Below are 19,858 nucleotides of genomic sequence, written 5' to 3' on the forward strand. Positions count from 1 at the left end.
AAAATGACACAACTACTACAAAATCTTAATATTTTAATGTGAAATGTACAAATCTTAGAGACAATTGGGGTCCATGGAAGATGCAAACTTTGATATTCCATCTCCTAAAAGAAAGTATTTTTATGTAAAAAGGAGAGTACATGCTCACACCCAGCAATATTAGTGAACCTCTTACTTGACTAATATTTGCTTTTTCATGATATATTTTATATCTTTATTTAAGTCAATCTAATCCCTCGGTTATTTATCACTCCTTCCATCCCCACTCCCCTTCTACACCATTAACTTTATCCCTGTAGATTTTCATAGGTGCTCACAACAGTTTAAGAATCATAAACAAACTCAAAACATGCCAGAACTTGCCAAGTGGATCAAATATCAATGAAACTCGCCAAGGATAAAACCGGGTGAATGAGGAACATTAGTATCTCACCTAAGGCCTGAAACATTGGCCCTTGGAGGAAAATTCCTGCAATGAAATGTAACCAAATAAATAATATTCCAATAACATTGGAAAATTGCAATGAACCACATGGTGAAGATTGTAGACTATAACAATTATCCACACCAATTAAAAGGATGAAACATATTGACCATAGAAAAACTTGTATAATTACAATTATGTTGTATATAAAACCGGAGACACTTCAAACGAGTGACCAAACACTATTTGGCAACACATGGAGATACAAAAACACAACCTGAATGACAAACTCCACACCAGACAAAACTTGAGTCACGAGAATTAAGGTGTAAAGTACAACAAGTAAAAACCATGACTAAGCCATTCGAGACAAAGTGAAAAAACTATACACCAAGGGGGGTTAGTGCACATTGTAAGTGTAAGTGGAAAGAGGAAAGAAAAGTGAAGTACTTTCCCTAGGGAAAGTGAGAGGGAAAGTAAAGTACTTATTTGTGTTAATGTGCGCAATGGAAAGTGTAGTATAAAGTACTTGTTTGTGTTAATGTGCACAATGTAAAGTACAGTGTAAAGTCGAAGTTTATCGCCAAAGGTTGTCGGTGCTGGGGACGGCGAGAGGAAGGGAGTTGAACGCCGGAGATAGGTCCCACAGAGGGCGATTGAAATCGCCAAAGGTCGATCACGAGCGAGAGAGAATTTTTTTTTCTCCGAAGCTCTCATTCGAGAGAGCCTTCCTTCCTGATAGCCCGAGCCCGATGTAATTGAGGGAGGGAAAATGAATTCAGAGCTCGACCCCTCTAAATTCACTTTCCCTCCCATTATGCCTAAAACGGAGGAAAATGAAATACAAATAAGTGAAATATATTTGTATTTTACTTTCCCCCTGCACTTATGCTAGGCACTAACGACTTTTGGCTATTTTTACCCAGCACTGGACACTAACAAGGCCCAAGTAGTTTTTGGAAGACTTCGGGTAGATGAAAATTACAAGAAAAAATTGGTGCAGATAAGGGAGTATAGTAGTCTCAACAAGATGTTGGAGAGAGGATCATTGGCATATTAAGTAACATGAGACCAAACAATTTGAATACAATCACTCAATGCAAGCTAGCAACCATAAGTTCAAAATTATATAGAACTTTTAAGAAATTATATAAGCTCAAAGTTATATAGATTTTAGACAGGTTACGGTGTCAGACTCCCTGTTGTAATACTGTATGGCATGTTTGAGATAAAGGGTATGAAGGTGTGAACAATTCAGGTCGGATGGTTATCTATTTTTCTTGACAGCGCTTCCGTCTCAGAGACAAACTTGACCTGGCGTGTGCTCTGGACTCTTCTTCACTTCCCTCACTATCTGACACAATAACAGTAAGAGAAACCAGTGACTCTCTCTGGCAATTATCACTAAGTGCCTTGCTTTCACCATGATCTTTATTACTGCCTCGTTCATCGGCTTTTATAGTCTTAAACAACGATGAAGGCTTGTCTGAAGCACCCAAAAGGTTTTGTGACCGCGAGAGTGATAGCCGACGAACAGAGCCTTCATTCCCCTTGTTTTCACTGTTTTGTATCACCGATAACGATCTAGATTCCAGCGAGACCTTCCTGTTTGCCCCACACAGCCTCTTCCGACTCTCCTCGTCTTCGTTGGGTTGAGCTTTAGAGCTACTCTCTGTGATCACTGTTTTGACCTGAGGAAGAAATTAAGAGAACTGTAAGATAGGTTACAAACAAATGGAAGGAGAAATGGTCAGAAACTATCTAGCTGCCACTGACCTCGTTGGGTTCAAGAAAAAATTCATTGTTAGTAGAGGCTAAAGCTCCAGGCTTGGCATACTTCTGAGTACAAGACCGCGCCTTTTGGTCAAATAGTTGTCTGTTGTATTTGTACTCCTTGCTCTGCATATACGATCAAGTTAGAATTCAGTTGAGGGCCGCAAGGAAGCTGTATCTATTATAATCACTGGTAAACAAGCACATACAGCTTCGCACATTAAACCGTCATCAGGATTAGGCTCAATCAGCAACAGACCAATACTTGTTAGCACTGTTGAAATGTTCAATGACGGTTGCCACGCTCCCTGCAGCAGCCAGCATTTCACTAAATTTGCTTAGCACAGGCCTCTGTGTGTGATGTATCTACGAACTATAAAGATAGATATCGCCGTCTCAAACAAGACATTACAGCCCTATGCAAGCAACCTTATGACTATCTTGCTAAAGCAGTTCACAGCAACTATCTGTCGCTTAGGAATTGCAGAGCAACAGTGGTGAAATGGTTCATAAATTTTAGCCAGACAACAACTCATTAGGCCAGAAAAAAAACTTGCAGCGAGAAATTAAAACTCTTTTGGCCTTTCAGATGTCTATAATTTCACTACTAGAATCTATCTTCTACTTAACTAGGTAGAGAATACAACACCTACAATAAGGAGTCTAGAACCTGGTGAAGCATCCACTGTAAAACAGAGAGTTCCAAAAAATTTGTTTCTGTATAGAATTGGAAGACCTGACAAGAGCCGGGAAGCAGTCGACTGAGCAAGAAAAACGATCTGTTTTATGAAATGTCATTATGAGGCGCCACATCGCAGATGAGAACTTATTAATAAATGGAGCCCTGTAAAATTGTTGCTTCGGAATATTTCCAGTTCACATATTCACCAGATGAAACCAGAAAAAAGAAATTGCAAGCAGATGGGAAGAAAAGACGTGAAAAAAAGAAAGAAAGAAAGAAAGAAGTATACTGATACGCGCGCACATTCCTACTGATTTTAAAACTTCAGTCGCACCTTGGGAGGAAGATTGAGAATATCCAGGCAGATACGTCCGCCATTGTCGATATTAGGATGATAAATCGGTGTCGCAAACGTCGCGTTGGGAGGCTGAAACGGATACCTGCGAGACAAGCAACTCAAATGGGGGATAAGAAATGTTCGACAAATGATTCTGCCTCTATCTCCTCCTCCACCAGTAGAGCGTATAGAGAGAAATAAAATCCAAAATCATGACAAAAATTAATTGTAACAACAAAACCTCTCCGGTATCTGAATCTTGATTCTGAAAACTCCTCGGTCATAAACTGTACCTTCAGGTCCTCGAATGCCTATCAACATTAAAAAAAATGGTAACATTAAAACAGAGGTTAAATAAACCATAACAGCAGAAGCCATGAGAGGGCTTACAGGCATCAATCGCAGACAATGAGAATGAATCACTGGAGCCCTCGGAGACGGCTGGCAATGAGACGCCGGGAGGTGGGTCGGTGGCGAGGAGTTTGAGCTCCTTTTGCATTCGCAGGTTGAGGCGCGCGGCCTGGGCCATTGCGCTATGATCGCCGCTCGCCGTGCAGACGTGTAGTGGGTCTTACCTCGCCGTTCGCGATCAATAACGAACTTGCATTTTAGATTGCGCGGTTTTTCATATTTCAAATTGAAGGGCGCGCGCGGGATTTTGCTCTCCGAAGCGTTGAGGAAGGCGTGTCGGCTTTAAGATTTTTACATTTTAAGTTTGTAAATCGTGACACTTATAACATGTAACCATACCTGAACCTTGTCTTGAGCCTAAAATTATCATCGAGCTGGAGCCCAAAAATTTTAACCAAGTTTGAGCCGAGCTCAACATACTTTTAAAACTTTTCAAAAATATATATATAAAATAAATTATATATAAAATTATGCATATATTTTATATAAAATTGGACATGACCTCTACATAAAATTGGGCATAACTTATATATATAATACATATATAAGATTGGGCATGACCTCTACTTAAAAATTATAAGAATTATTTTAAAATCCTATTACTATTAGAGACTTACTAGAAAATTATAATAAATATTTTAAATTTTTTTTAGGAAAGTTAAATGGACCTCTTATTACATTTTATAAGGAAATAAATAAAAATTAGTAATTAATCTAATATATAACTATACTTATCGATAAATTTTTAATCAAACAAAATGTTAAACACAAAATTGCTATGAAAATTGCCTCATGCTAAAAGTATTATATCATTAACTGTTAAATACTTATTCAAAATATTTCTATACGATTTTCCAGCCCATCTTGGCAAGAAAATCTTACTTAGAAAATTATTTGATTTTTTAACAAGAATTTATAATTAGAAAAATATTTTCAAAAAACATGAGGCACTAATAATCCCTATAATTATACTAAAAATGTCTTTTCAATATTTATTGAAAAAACCACTAATAGTCTCTAGAAACATATTTCTACTAAAATATCTTTTCAATTTCTTCAAGAACCATGAGGAAGGGACAAAGAGTTTTTTTTTCCTTGTTTATGATCTTGCACATAGGGGTGACTTCAAATAAATTATATATAAAATTATGCATACATTTAAAAAAAAAATTATAGGGGAGGTTCAGGATTGAATTTCAATAATGGATTAAAATGCACCAATATTAAATTTTTTATTCCAATTGTTGTCTAGCTTGTTTTGTAGTTTTTGAATTTGGCCATAAATTTACTATAGCCTCCTTAGTGCCCCTATATGAAAATTTATATTTTATGAAAAACTAGAAATATTTTCCTATGATACATATTCCCAAAAAAAAAACTCTAAATAAAATCCTATTACTATTAGTGACTTATTAGAAAATTACAAGAAATATTTTAAAATTTTCTTAGGAAAGTTAAAAGGACCTTTTATTGCCTCTTATAGGGAAATAAAAAAATAATAATAATCAATCTAATATATTATTATACTTATCAATAATTTTGTAATCAAATAAAATGTCAAACACAAAATTGCAATGAAAATTGCTTCATGCTAAAAGTATTACAGCATCAACTGTTAAATACTTATTCAAAAATTGTCTATACATTTTTTTCCCCATCTTGGTAGAAAAATCTTACTTAGAAAATTATATGATTTTTAATAAAAAATTTCAATTAAAAAAAATATTAAAAAAAACATAAGACACTAATAGTTCTTAGAAACTTATTTATATAAAATTTAGAATTCTTATTTCCTAATAAGAATTTTTCTATAAGATGTACAATTCAGTAATTGTCAAGAAACTGCAATTAAAAGCCAACAAACAGCTGGTATAATTCTAACAAGTGGTATCCATTGCACATCTTGAACAATTTTAGGTTTTCAAGTGCACCTAATGGCCTGCTTTGTGTATTGAATTGCTCATCTGTAATTAGGTAGAACTTTGGAGATTGAAAGTCACCAACCCTAATAAAAACTAGGAATACAACGACATAACATATATGAACTAACCTCCAAACTATAAACAACTTTACATTAATTTGAATTGAATGTTTGATAATAATGGGACAAGATTAGAAGCAAGAAGAAAATTTGAAAGAAAATTTCAATGTTCACATGGTCCTACCGTTAGAACGTCACGCTTTAATATGGTTTCATTTTATCTCATGAAGCATCAAATCGCTGTCGTGAGAGAAAAGGCTGTGGTGGCCTTACTCTGCTGACGTGGAATCATCTTAAGAATGTGGTCGGCCACGCACTCTTCTACCTGCTTTTACTGGCCTCTTTTGTGTTCCCAACAAAATTCAGGCAGATATTTTTTTTCACTCCAACTGTCTTTCGTTCTTCGCCTTCCTATCTCGTTTAACGGCGTATCCACATCCTCCGATTCGCCACGTGGGCCCCCGCCATTGGTTCAACGCTCTCCAGCATTCAACACAGGGAGACCCCCCTTGGTACGTCTGCATCGTCAGTTTCCCCCGGTCTCCCTCCTCAAAGTTTTGAATTACTCGTTTCTCTCCCTCTCAGCTTCTCTCTCTTAATTTTCAAGTTTTTTCTTGTAATAATCCCTTGCTGCTTCGCTCCCCTATCTGCGTTTCTCTTCTTCGTTTTTCTTTCTCTCGCCACTCTCCCGGCGGCAGTCGATCGAGAGGCTCATTCCCTGTTTGGTTGTCTTCTGATCCTTGTTTGATCAGTCGGGAGAATATGAACGCAGTCGGAAGGCAAATGCAGCGATCTCCGGCTCCGGCTCCGGCTCCGGCTCACCACCAGCGCCAGTACACGGATCACTTTCTCGATGCTGCTTCTAACAACAGATGGCTTCAGTCTGCCGCACCACCTTCTCAGGTACTGTCCCTTTCTCTCCTCTTCTCTCTTTTCTTTTCCTTTCTTTGTTTTTTGTTTTTTCCCTCTAAAATACGATGTCCTTTTGGATTTTTTTTGTATTCTTCTTTAGGATTACTCCAGAATGTATCGGAGCGCGCAGCGGAGCGGGGAGCTTTTCTCCGAGCCATCGACGCCGCCGGTCTTCTCCAGATCTTCGAGTCAGAGGAAGAATGGGGACGATTACATCTCGCCTAGCGAGCTCAGTCCTGGGATCCTGGATCTGCATTCCTTCGACACTGAGCTGCTACCCGATGTAAGCAAATCTGGATTATGTGTATTTATGTGTTAGCGATAACTAAATCGATAGTACATCAGATGCACATGGAGCAAGTTTTCCATAAGAATTTACTTGTTAAGTTCCCGACTTATTTTAAAAGAGCCTTTTTTTTATTCACAGTTCTCACAATGTGATTGCGGTATTTCAGCTCCCGACTACATTGGTGTTGCTACAGAATATCTAAAATAGTTTGTTTCTGTTGCTTCCATAGGAGGGGTCCCTATTGTCGATGCGTTTCAAGTACACTAATAGTATTTTTTGGTTGTAATGCTGATTGATAACATTTTTCATTGTGGCAATGGAGATTAATTGGGTTCTTTTAGTATATGAGTAAGAACACCTATGGGCTCTGTTCTTAGTGTTTGCGGAGACCTGCGTCACAGATTTGATCCCAAATCGATGACTTTGAAAGTGCACGTTTGTATTCCGTTTTAATGAAATCGTATCTATATCCCGAAAGTACTAAATTCATCGTTAGTTTTCCCATGGTATGAAAAAAATAGCTGAACTGAGGCCCCTGTGGATTCATAGTTTGCGTTGCTTAGTATCGGTCTTCTTTCATGATTTATTTATTTGTCAATGCTACAGTTTGCACGATTCGTCATCGTCATCAATATTGCTTTATTATTATTTCATTTTGTTCTCAGTATTCATTTTTGTCATTCTTCTACCCTACTGCCTCTAGCAGATGCCAGTCCCAGGATTATTTGAAGGTACTTTCAACTATCACTCTGCACGAGGTAGGAGCTTTGATGATTCAGATCCTGGCTTTTCTACTGTTAGACAGACTGGCAAACCCCGTGGCTTGTCAGAAAATAATCTTCTCAAAAGCTTTTCAGCCGATAGAGAAAAGACTGGGTCCGTTGCTAAGATAAAAGTTGTGGTATGTTCCTTTTTTATTTTGGGTAAAAAGTAGCATTTTCCTGTTGTACCTGTCAATATGTCTTAATAAATTGTATGTTGGCGATTCTATTGCAGGTACGCAAAAGGCCACTCAATAAGAAGGAGATATCAAAGAAAGAGGAAGACATCATAACAATAGTACCAAGCGCAAGTTCCCTTACAGTTCATGAAACAAAATTCAAAGTAAGTGACAACAGGATTTAATGACAATGACTATTCCATTTTTTTGGTACAACTGTGGTGCTGTTGCTGGTTCATGGGAAAGGAATGCCTCAGTTGTTTCTTCAACCAAAAGTTCTGTATATGGAACCATTATCCGTGTCTCTGTATTGTTAGAACTATTATATTTTGTAGTTCATGTAGTTTGGAGCTCTCCTAAGAAAATTGCTTATGGTATCTAATGTTCCATATTGCTTTCTTTTACAGGTAGATTTAACTGAGTACGTTGAAAAACATGAATTTGTTTTTGATGCAGTGCTGAATCAGAATGTTTCAAATGATGAAGTAAGCCTGGGATGAGAGCACAGTTTTCAGATCTGAACTACCAGTTCACTTCCTCCCCTCAAATTAGTTTCCTTTTGCAGGTGTATCGGGAAACTGTTGCACCCATTGTGCCATTAATTTTTCAACGGATAAAAGCAACTTGCTTTGCATATGGGCAAACAGGTTGGGTTTTAGTCTCATATACTGGATTCTTGTTTTGAATTGTTTATTGATTTTCCCATCTTTGGACTGTTTCTACAAAATTTTTATAAGAAAAGATTAGTTCAAATGTTCCCAATGCATTAGATGGTAATTTTCTTTAACTCATCACACTTCTTATGATGAATACACCTTTCTTTCTAACAGATGTTAGTTTGGATGTAAGAAAGACAAGCTTTTTTTTATAATATACCTACTTTTTCTACAGGAATATATCACCGAATTTATCTGCTAACTTTATTCACGTAGTACTTTCTTATCATCATCCAAACTTGTTGACTAAGTTCTGGTTTATGTGTGATGATGCTTTGCTTTTGCCCATTCCGTTTATTTACAATTATTACGATATGGTATTGAGGACACCTTTGTCAAGCTCTTAGAGGGGAAGTTAATGAACAGGGTGTAGAAGATGACGTGGGGAAGTGATTAATCATAAGCTAGATGTTACTTAATTGTATGATAGTGGGAGGCTTATCATTTTAAATATTTGCTTTGAATTGATAAATGACACGAATTATTCCTTTTACCTATGACTTGTTTCTACTTTTGCTGTTCTCCTTTTATATTTTGACCTATTATTTTGTTTGTCTTTGATTCTGTAATCTACTGGCTTATATCTATTTCTTGATAAGTGTAGAACCAATTACTAATTGGTTCTTTGAGTCTTTTCAGGCAGTGGAAAGACTTACACAATGCAGCCTCTCCCCCTAAAAGCATCTCAGGACATTCTAATGTTGATGCATCACACTTACCGAAACCAGGGTTTTCAGTTGTTTGTCAGTTTCTTTGAGATATATGGAGGGAAACTTTTCGATCTCCTAAATGATAGGAGGTGTGTCATCATTACCTTGTGTACTTGATGGTCTGAAGTATTATTTTTGTTCTTACCCTGCAAATTTGGTCTCTCATAGGAAACTTTGTATGAGAGAAGATGGCAAACAACAAGTATGTATTGTGGGACTGCAAGAGTATAGAGTATCAAGTGTTGAGACAATTAGAGAGTTTATCGAGAAAGGAAATGCTACCAGGAGTACTGGAACAACTGGTGCAAATGAGGAATCATCGCGTTCTCATGCAATACTTCAACTGGCTATAAAAAGATCTGTTGATGGAAGTGAATCTAAACCTCCCCGAATTTTTGGGAAGCTATCCTTTATAGATCTTGCTGGAAGTGAGCGTGGAGCAGATACAACTGATAATGATAAGCAGACTAGGTATTATTTTGTCAATATTCTTCATAGTCATTTGCAAAACGAGAAGATTCTTATTTGTCTTGGATTAAATTCAGAGACATTTTTCTCACTAGCACAGGAATTGATCTGTATTTATGGTACAGAATGGAAGGTGCCGAGATTAACAAAAGTTTACTTGCACTGAAGGAGTGTATTCGGGCTCTAGACAATGACCAAGGTCATATACCTTTCCGAGGTAGCAAGTTAACCGAAGTCCTTAGGGACTCGTTTGTTGGAGATTCACGTACTGTTATGATATCCTGCATTTCTCCAAACTCATGCTCATGTGAGCACACTCTGAACACATTAAGATATGCTGATAGGTGATTGTCTTGTTTCATTCCTGTTCATTATATTCCCTTATCTCTCCTAATATGTATGTGTGTGTTTTTTGTGAATAACATAGTGTAAGAACTTGAGTAGGACGTGTTCAATCTAAGCTTGAGTTTCTAGTTGGATTTGTTTCTTAAACATATATGTGTATACCCTCTCTTGTGCTATGCTGACACTGTTTTTCTTTTTGGGTTAATTCTTGTTACCAGGGTGAAAAGCCTCTCAAAGGGGAATAATTCAAAGAAGGATCCATTGTCATCCACCTTGAATTTCAGAGACTCAACAGCTTTGCCACTATCGAAAGTCTTATCTGTAAATGGTAATTCTGTTGATATGTCAAATGAGACAAACAGATTTGGTTGGTCCAAGCAACCTCAAATGGAGACCTCACTGCCACCTAGCATGAAGAATAAATTTTCAGGGGGAGATGATGGGCAACTTGGTTCTGTGTATTTGAACTATTCCAGAGAGCAACAAGTAGGCAGGGGCTATGCAACTGGAGAGGAGTTAGATTTCCCAGATGAATCATATGGGCAAGATAAGCAACCGGGTAGAAAAGGAAAACCTATGATGCATAGAGTTTCAGCAACTGAGAGTAATACGAGAAAGAGTGAGGCTCAACTGAAATGGAAAGAGCTGCCGGATTCGGATGCAAATGGCTTCAATGCTGACAATAATCTAAATGCATTGTTGAAGGTGCAACACTAAAATAATCATATTTTCATCTTTACCAAATGCTCCTCTTGATGCTAACCGTTTCAAATGATCTCAGGAGGAGGAAGATCTTGTAGTTGCTCATCGGAAACAAGTGGAGGAGACAATAGATATTGTCAGGGAGGTCAGTCAGCACACCTACTTGAACGCTTTGCGGAGATATTATTAGTTTAATCTTTGAGCGATTGTATTATATGCAGGAGATGAAGCTTTTAATAGAAGCCGACCATCCTGGAAATCATCTTGACGAATATATCTTCAGACTGCACACAATTCTTTCACAGAAGGCTGCAGGAATCGTAAACCTACAAAATCGTTTAGCTCACTTCCATAGGCTTTTGAATGAACACAATGTTCTAGTATCCTCGTTGAGTCAATGATTTACCTTTCTGCAGTCCCGGTTGAAGTTTGCTCTCATTGCTTATATGATTTTGTGTTAACCATACACAAAATTTGAGTCTGATATCTGTATTTAGCAGCCGGCGGTGGCTTGGTGCGACTCTTTGATGTGCGTTGGGGAGACTGGTTGCTTCAAACTCCCAACTAGTTGCTGTCACCGTGGAGGTTAAGCAAAGTGAGGATTCCAACCACTGGTTTTGCTTGGGTAGATTGTGTTATTCTCTTGGTGTATCAAAGCAGTGATGTTATTTGTTTCTGTTTCTTATGTTTTGTCGTTGTTGTGTCATATAAATTGATCTGCCTCACATTATTTTGTAAAGCTCTGCTGAGTGCCTAGTGCTAACACTTCTGGTATCCTCGTCAGGGGAATGAGCTTCTCTCCAGCTGTTTGGCTATTCCTATGTTTAAACAGTAGAAACATTATTCAATTTCAGAAAAGAGTCGCATCCTTCCAAACTGTTTCCTACTCAAATCTGCACATTAAATTCGAATTGATATCACCACTAAGGGTGGCTTCGAGCCGGCTCACGAGTTTGGTATACCGGATATTCGGCTATGGCTCGTTTTGACCAAATCAAGGTTCGGTTTGAAAGCTCACGTGCCGGCTCGTTAACGGGCTTGTGAGTCACGGGATTGGGAGCGGGGGAGAAGGGGGAAAGGCCAAGCCCCTCCTGTCCGCCAATCTGGCTCTCTATTGCCGTTGACAACTCCTCGTCGGCCGCTACATCCCCTTCCCTCCGATTTCTTCCTCTTCTTTCGATTTTTTCGCCTTTGTTTCTGTTGTCAATGATAGGTCCTCGCTGGCCCGTGAAGACGATTTCGTAGTGTGAAAGTCACACATGCGAGATCATAAACAAGTAAAAATATAGAGCCTATTAATGGTTTTTTCAATAAATGTTGAAAACTCATTTTTAGTAAAAATATAGGGACTATTAGTACCTCATGTTTTTTTAAAATATTTTTCTAATTAGAAAAACTTATTAAAAAATCATATAATTTTCTAAGTAAATTTTTTTTTGCTAAGATGGGCTAGAAAACCGTATAGAAAAATTTTGAATAAGTATTTGATAGTTGATGCTATAATACTTTTAACATGAGGTAATTTTCCTAGCAATTTTGTGTTTGACATTTTATTTGATTAAAAATTTATCGATAAGTATAGTAATATATTAGATTAATTATTAATTTTTATTTATTTCCCTAGAAGAGGCAATAAGAAGTCCATTTAAAAAATAAACTAGACAATATTTTAGGTAAAAAAAATTAATATTGGTGGGTTCTAATCCATTATCGAGATTCAATCTCGAACCCCCCCTATCATTCTTTCTTTAAAAATGTATGCATAATTTTATAGATAATTTATTTAACATTTATTTTATGTAGAGTATTAAATGTAGGTTAACCTCGAACTCGGTAAAAATTATTAGGTTCGAGTTTAATTACAATTTTAGGCTCGAGGCTAGGTCAAAATCTTTAAATCAAACTCGGCTCGAATATAGGAAGGTTCAGACTCAACTGGATTCGATGCCACCGTTGTGCCCAATTTTAAGTAGAGATTATACCCAGTTTTATATATAGGTTATGCCCATTTTTATGTAAAATGTATGTATAATTTTATATATAATTTATTTGACATATATTTTTTTAAAAATTAAATGTATGTTGGAGCTCGAACTCAAGACATGTAATTTTTGAAAAATTTTAAATAAATGTTGAAACTCGAACTCGGCTCGAACTTGGTTAAAATTATTGGGTTCAAGCTCCAAAACAATTTTAGGATCGAAGCTAGAGCCCGGCTCACATAGACGACCCCTTTACCCGTGAGTAATTAAAGATGAAATGAATTAACATGGCATGAAAACACTATTCTAGTCTTCTAGACAATTGATATTGCATATAGTTTTGATTTGTTTTTATTTCTGGTATGAGAAACAAAACATGTCTTCAAGATATGAAACGTCTGTTTCGGTCAGAGATAGAAGATGTGATTCTCCAGGAATGGGACATGATGGCTACTCTTTTCTGTATAACAAGTATCATTACTGAATTCATTAACTCTATTCAATTCTGGGTGTCTGTTACTCATTAATGATCCCAACGAGGAGTCTTGACTTCTTCTTAAAGTATTTTGGAGTGATTTTTAATTGTTACCCGTTTGCCGTGTTTTTTTTCTGAACAAAATCTTTACCCATGCAAGCATTTGCCTATTTACATGTTTATTGATTATTAAATACAGGAAGAATTTTACAAGTTTTCAACCATTTCATACCTAAATATGAGAAAAAAAAAATTCTATACAGAAACTTTCAGAGAAATGTGGTTTTTTATCTATTCTGGTCCTTTTCCTACGATGGTGTTGATGGTTGTTTTGCTCACTGAAAGAATTGTGGTTTGCTGCATTAAAAATTTGGACGACAATTGGGAGTGATGGAACTGGTACCAAAAAAATCGTACTATATTTCCATTTCGTGGCACATCTGAAGCCTCAAATTGTGAAGTATTAAACCATAAAGACTTATTTTTGTTTCGCAGCCAGTGTTATTAGTGGACATTTTGTAACTTTTCTACGGTAATTTGAAGGAGACAACTTACCTCTTCGAAACTACTTAGGTGTCTACTCATTCTTACTAAAGAATGGTAGAGGAATCTCCCAAACTACATCGACATCATTGAGCTCATCTTTCAATGGCCCTTCTAGCTCGCGAAGGAGGTCATCACCTAGCTCTACACAAATTTGACTTACTATCCCCATGGCTATAGAGTTTCTCACAACCAGAGACAATTTTTCATATAGTGGGCACCCTTTACGTCTATATTTGTTAGTGTCTTTGTACTCCTTCATGAAAACAAAAATCTTTTAGAAGTCTTGGAATAGAGCTTAGTAATACGAAAAACATGACATGTTAGATTTACTGACCTTAATGTAGTTTTGCCATACAGACTATATACAAACTAACTTGCAGTAAATCACTGTGTGGTTGCAACCTAATCGAACCCACTAGTGTTGAGACAACTCGTTACTATTTGGTTTATTTTCTTCTATGTTTTTATTTGATTTTCGAGTTTGTTACATGTTTTTTTATTTAATGCATCTTCATTAAACTTATTGACGTAGTCCAAAACATTTCGTGTTTCCAAACAACATTGGACAACTTGTTGCCCATATTGACCTACTCGATCAAGAGACCGAGCATCTTGCTGTTTTCTTTAAAGCTCCAATATCATATGACTGCCTACAAGCTTCGTCCATAGCACCATTTCCTCTTCTTCCAGTCATATATAATCTAAACCCTAAACATTCACAAGTATGTACACCATTTAAGAACAACCCTAAACCTGCGTCATTAGTGCACCATTTAAAGGCTTCATTTGATTTATTTAGTATATGAATAATTGGTTTTTGATCGACAAACCAGAACATAAACTCTTAAAAACTAGACAACGTTTATGCTATTTTCAATAATAAAAAAAAAGGGTACGAACAAAGTGGAAAACGAAGAAGTTCACCTTTCTTGTTTGAAATCTTCCTACTTCTGTTTGTTTCTCACATTCTCAACCTTATATAATGGAAAATACAGAAACTTAATATAGAAATGGAAGGTGACCCTAAACCCTAAGCCCTAAGCTCTAACCCCCTCAAAACCACAAACACAAAATTAAACCCTAAACCCTAAGTCCTAAGCTCTAACCCCCTCAAAACCACAAACACAAAATTAAACCCTAAACCCTAACCCCATGAAAACCCGAAACCCGAAACTACTAAACCCTAATCTCTATTAACCCTAACCCTAATTCTATAAATTACACCCAAATAAACCTAAAACCTAAACCCAAATCCCTAAACCCGAAATTAAACCCTAACCCCTTTAAAACCCCAAACCTGAAACTACTAAACCCTAATTTCTATTAACCCTAACCCTAATTCCAGAAATTACACCCTAATAAACCATTAATCCTAAACCGTAAATTCGAAATTGTACAACACGAAATTAAACCTTGAATACCATACGCCCTAACCCTAAAAATCCCAAAATTATATAGCAATTAAACAATCAATATAAATACATCATATATAAATTAATTAAATTAAATAAAACAATAAATTAAACTGAAAAAATAGGGTTTAAGGTTACCTTTTGCAATTTGGGAAAAATCGAAGCCCAATGGGGAAAATTGAGGTAAATCGAGGTAAATCGAGTGGATTTGGGTGAAGTTGAGAGTAAGAAGTGAGAGAGGGGAAAAAAGAGGCGAGAGGCGACAAAAGTGAAGCACGTACGAGGCGAGAGGCGAGACAACGTAGAGGGGAGGAAGGTTGGATGGGAAGGTAAGAGGGGTAGACGCAAAGCTGTTGCGGGCTAAGAGCGAAAGTGAGAGGGAGAAGGGTGAGTGACAGTGCCAAGAACGAGAGGGAGAGGGAGATGGGAGAGCGAAAGCACTGAGAGGAGAGCGAGATCAACTTTCGCAAGCTGAGACGTGAGTTCAAGTTGATGAACTAGGTTTTCGGCAGGAATCCTGTTTCACCCACTTTACTCATTGGCGAGTTCAATCATCTACTTGAACTTGCACCCGTTGCATGCACTAGTGCATTCGGTCAAATTCACTTTCACTTTTCCCAGACGCACTAAGGGGGGGTTAGTCCACAATGAAGTGGAATGAATTCCCCCCTCATTACCTAGTTCATAAAAATTGCGTTAGTGTAGAAAGAATTGAATTGAAGTGACATTACACCGTTTCATTCGCTTAGGCAAAAACGGGAGAAAGTTGAATCCTATCTATTTTGTGAATTATCAACTTTCCTCGTGTGTTGCTTCATCCCCACCCCTCCCCCAAAACGAAAAATTTCTCCCCATTCGCTGTTCTCCTCTCCCTCGAACATCGTCTCCCAACGATTTTTTGCCCCATCTTCTTCCTCTCATCTTCGCTCTCTCTGCTCCCTCTCGACCTCCGTCGCAGAGCACGGGAGGCCGACCCTCTCGGCCTTTCTCTCCCCCCTCCCCCCCCCCCCCCCTCGTCGGCCTTCCTCCCTCCTCTCCCTCTCGACCTCCATCACAGAGCACGGGAGGCCGACCCTCTGTCGCAGATCCTCTCAGCCTCCTGGCTTCTCCTCTCTTGGCCTCTCTTTTCTCCCTCTCGGCGTACCGTCAGAGTGTTGCCTCCGTCGTCGTTGCCCGCTGGCCCGTTGCTGAGGAAGACAAAGACGATGTTTAATTTTTTATAAGTTAGGAAAAATTAAACCATCGTCATAATTGGTTTAATTATCCAATTAATTAAGCCATTAGTTTTTCATTTTTTGTTAATATATTATTAATTAATAATATGTAAAATATATATTATGTTATTGATAAATTAATATATTTAATTATTTATTATGTATTTTTATTTTGTATTAAAATAGTGAGTTTTAATGTTAAACTATATCTTATGTTATTACAAAATAATTTATTTATTTATTATATTCACTTATGTTATTTTTAACTTTTTTATTTATTTTAAATAATTTATTCTAGTCACACGTAATTAGTATATTAATTTATAATAAATTGTTATCATTAATTGGTTTAATTATCCAATTTTTATAATTAATTAAACCATTAGGTTTATTTATTATATTCTCTTATATTATTTTTTAATTTGTATAATTTATTCTAGTCACACGTAATTATTTTTTAATTTATAATAAATTATAATCATTAAGTAATATAATATAGTTTTTTATTAATTAGGATATTAATATATTTTAATACTACACGTCAAATCACTTATAAGTATAGTAACCACGTTTATTTTAGTTAATTATCTATTTAAGTATATGTTTTATTTAAGTATATCATAAAAGTTTACTCATTCTCTTCTTTATATCATATTTTTCATTTGGAGGCACTAACACTGGAATCTATTTTCCAGCCACTTGAACTCGTCTACACTACCACCCAAACATGAGTTAAAGTTGAATCAATTCATTTTATTTTAATTCAATTTTAATTCATCTCCTCAGCTCCAATTGAGCAGTAATATTACTGTTTGAGATTCCGGGGATAAAAAATCACGACAAAGAGGAAAACGTCCCGGGATAAAAAATCATGACAAAGAGGAAAACGAAAAGGAAAGAAAAAGATGGATGGATTCGGACTTCAGAATGCCAGATAGTCAGCAATGGCGAAACGAAGGAAGGTTTAATGTGATCCCATCAATACTTGGGTGCAGTAGATTCAGCCGCTACCAATCGGAATGGCCCAGGCGGACCGGAAAAACCAATGAAGGGTAACGACAGGAAGCCGGGTAGTTGGCACCCAATTAAAGATTCTCCGGGAGAGAAACCGGAGTTTGATGAGCTCATTAATGTATCTGTGAGACGAACTCCATCCCTGCTTAAGCCTTCCCACCTTTCACCATACCCTTTTAAGTACTGTAATTTTCTTCTGCTTTTGTATTGTCTGTCCTTTGAACTGAATGATTTCTCTTGTCAAGTAACTCCACCTGTATGGCCGGCAACGTCCCCAGCATTTAAGTCAGTAAGGAGATGGCAGTTGAGTCAATTAATCCAAGCCCTTCTGGGTGAGAGTGTCCAGTCCCTTTAGGCAGAAAGATTTCTATAAAAGCGGGTGCGGAATATTGATAGATATTCAGTTTACACTAGTAGCTCGGTAGATCTCTGCAACTCGGTGCAATGGATACTTCTCTGTTCTGCTTCTTTCAAGTGTTCCTGGTGAGGCATAATTTCTTCTCTTCTGTGATTTTAAAGGACAAAACATGATTTCTGTTTTGCCCGTATGCTTTGATGGCTTTTGGTAGTTAGTAAGAGTTTGCTTTGTGGTCTTGTTGCAGCTTGTTTCTGCCGCCATTACAAGCCATGCGAGCTTGCCCGCCCAAGTTTACTGGCAAACCAAGCTGCCCAACACTCCGATGCCTAGTGCAATTCGAGATCTCTTACGACCAGGTGGGTTTTCATATTTTCTGCTTATGTTTCTTCTCTGGTTGATCAACCAGCTGAAATCTTATGTTGCTGGTTTTTCTTGTGCTATTTAATTTGCAGATGTGGGGGAGGAGAAGGTAGGCACTTCGGTTCAGGTAGGCAAAGGCGGGGTACACGTAGACGCTGGCAAGGGAAAGGGTGGAAACACCGCCGTCGGAGTGGGTAAGGATGGAGTTCAAGTAGACGCCGGAAAGGGTACACCTGGTGGCACCGCCGTCGACGTCGGCCACAAAGGCGGTGTGAACGTTAATGCCGGCCACGGGAAGACCCAAGTCGGAGTGGGGAAAGGCGGTGTCGGTGTTGCGACCGGCCACAAGGGGCATCCCGTCGTCGTCCGAGTCGCCCCTGGAAAGAGCCCGTTCAACTACGTATATGCCGCCGAAGCCGACCAGCTCCACGACGACCCCAACGTTGCCTTCTTCTTCCTGGAAAAGGACTTGCATGCCGGCGCCAAGATGACTCTTCGCTTCTCCAAATCCGATTCAGATGGTTCTACCTTTCTACCGAGATCCGCCGCCGAGTCCATCCCCTTCTCCTCCAGCAAACTTCCCGAAATCCTCCACAAGTTCTCCATCGAACCCGACTCAGTGGAAGCGGAGACGATGAAGAACACGTTGGAGAGCTGCGAAGGGCCCGCGGCCAAGGGAGAGAGCAAGTACTGTGCCACATCTCTGGAGTCGATGGTGGATTTCGCCGCATCCAAATTAGGAAAGAACACGAAGCCCCTGATCACGACTGTCGCCGGGAAGGAGCGGGAAAGCAGCCACGAGGTTTACACCATCACGTCGGGAGTGGGAGAGGTGGGAAGCTCGAAATCAGTCTCCTGCCACAAGGAGGCTTACGCTTACGCAGTATACTACTGCCATGAGACCCACGACACGAAAGCATACGTAGTGCCAATGGTTGGGAAAGACGGGAGGAAGGTGGAAGCGGTGGCCGTGTGCCACAAGGACACCTCCGGCTGGAACCCGAAGCACTTGGCTTTCCAGGTGCTGAAGGTGACGCCAGGTTCAGTGCCCGTCTGTCACTTTCTCCCGGAGGATCACATCGTCTGGGTTGCTGCTCATTAGAGAGTGTGGATCGGTGGATTTCTTCTTGGTGGGAATGGGATCACTCAGTAGTGCGTGGCTGTGTATACGTATGCATCTATACAGGGCTTAGTGATGCTTAAGTAATCAGTCATAGCGCTTTCCTATGTGAAATAGATGGCCTTCTTCTTTTAATAAATAACAACCGCGGGTGGGCTGGATAGGTCCTACTTTGTATGCCCCACATTACTACCTTGTTTATGCCTCTAGATACTTTGGCCTTTTTTATTGACCATTACTGTCTCATGTTTCATGGAAATACTTTTCTGGCCGAAAATTCATACTAGGAAAATCATATAAAAATTTCTAGCCTATATGAAATTTTTTTGAATAAGTATTTGATAATTAATGTTGTAATACTTTCAACGGTAATTTTTTATTTAAAATTTTATTTTACGGAAATCTATTAGATCACACTATAATATATGAGATTTATTATTAATTTTTATTTATTTCCCTAAAAAATGTACTAACATGCTCATTTAATTTTCTATTTAATTTTTTTAGTAACGCATTAATAGGATTTTATTTGAAAGTTTCTTAGAAATGTGTATCCTAGGAAAAATTAAAACATTTATAGTTTTTCCTAGGATATAAATTTCCCACCAGAGGCACTAACAGGGCCGTTGTGAATAGTATATAGAATCAAGGGTGGCATCGAGCCGACCCAAGTTTGGTTTGATATGA

General features: G+C 38.0%; 3 protein-coding genes across 4 annotated transcripts; 2 read left to right on the forward strand and 1 right to left on the reverse strand.

Moving 5' to 3' along the window:
- Positions 1-1,473: 1,473 nt before the first annotated feature.
- Positions 1,474-3,777, reverse strand: LOC137950651 (uncharacterized). The gene is made up of 6 exons (XM_068797231.1): positions 3,607-3,777; positions 3,458-3,527; positions 3,214-3,319; positions 2,407-2,505; positions 2,201-2,323; positions 1,474-2,115 (listed from the first exon to the last, which is right to left on the reverse strand). Exons 1-6 carry the CDS (start codon positions 3,743-3,745, stop codon positions 1,696-1,698), a joined length of 957 nt encoding a protein of 318 aa, XP_068653332.1. The 5' UTR covers positions 3,746-3,777; the 3' UTR covers positions 1,474-1,695.
- A 2,422-nt stretch (positions 3,778-6,199) lies between these two features.
- On the forward strand, positions 6,200-11,549 carry LOC137950365 (kinesin-like protein KIN-13B). 2 transcript variants are annotated; one of them, XM_068796783.1, is made up of 12 exons: positions 6,200-6,511; positions 6,621-6,803; positions 7,513-7,710; positions 7,806-7,913; positions 8,157-8,234; positions 8,315-8,396; positions 9,105-9,264; positions 9,344-9,646; positions 9,769-9,987; positions 10,207-10,693; positions 10,770-10,835; positions 10,912-11,549. In XM_068796783.1, exons 1-12 carry the CDS (start codon positions 6,371-6,373, stop codon positions 11,089-11,091), a joined length of 2,205 nt encoding a protein of 734 aa, XP_068652884.1. In that variant the 5' UTR covers positions 6,200-6,370; the 3' UTR covers positions 11,092-11,549. The 2 variants fall into 2 exon arrangements, with proteins under 2 accessions (XP_068652884.1, XP_068652885.1); XM_068796784.1 differs by having other exon boundaries at positions 7,516-7,710.
- Positions 11,550-17,738: 6,189 nt separating this feature from the next.
- On the forward strand, positions 17,739-19,430 carry LOC137950001 (BURP domain protein RD22-like). The gene is made up of 3 exons (XM_068796325.1): positions 17,739-17,816; positions 17,936-18,047; positions 18,144-19,430. Exons 1-3 carry the CDS (start codon positions 17,778-17,780, stop codon positions 19,151-19,153), a joined length of 1,161 nt encoding a protein of 386 aa, XP_068652426.1. The 5' UTR covers positions 17,739-17,777; the 3' UTR covers positions 19,154-19,430.
- Positions 19,431-19,858: the final 428 nt, after the last annotated feature.

Source organism: Aristolochia californica, unplaced genomic scaffold (assembly GCF_029961685.1).
Source record: "Aristolochia californica isolate CCGP_79_NKW_82.1479 unplaced genomic scaffold, dmAriCali1.0.hap1 SCAF_14, whole genome shotgun sequence".
Classification (NCBI taxonomy): Eukaryota; Viridiplantae; Streptophyta; class Magnoliopsida; order Piperales; family Aristolochiaceae; genus Aristolochia; species Aristolochia californica.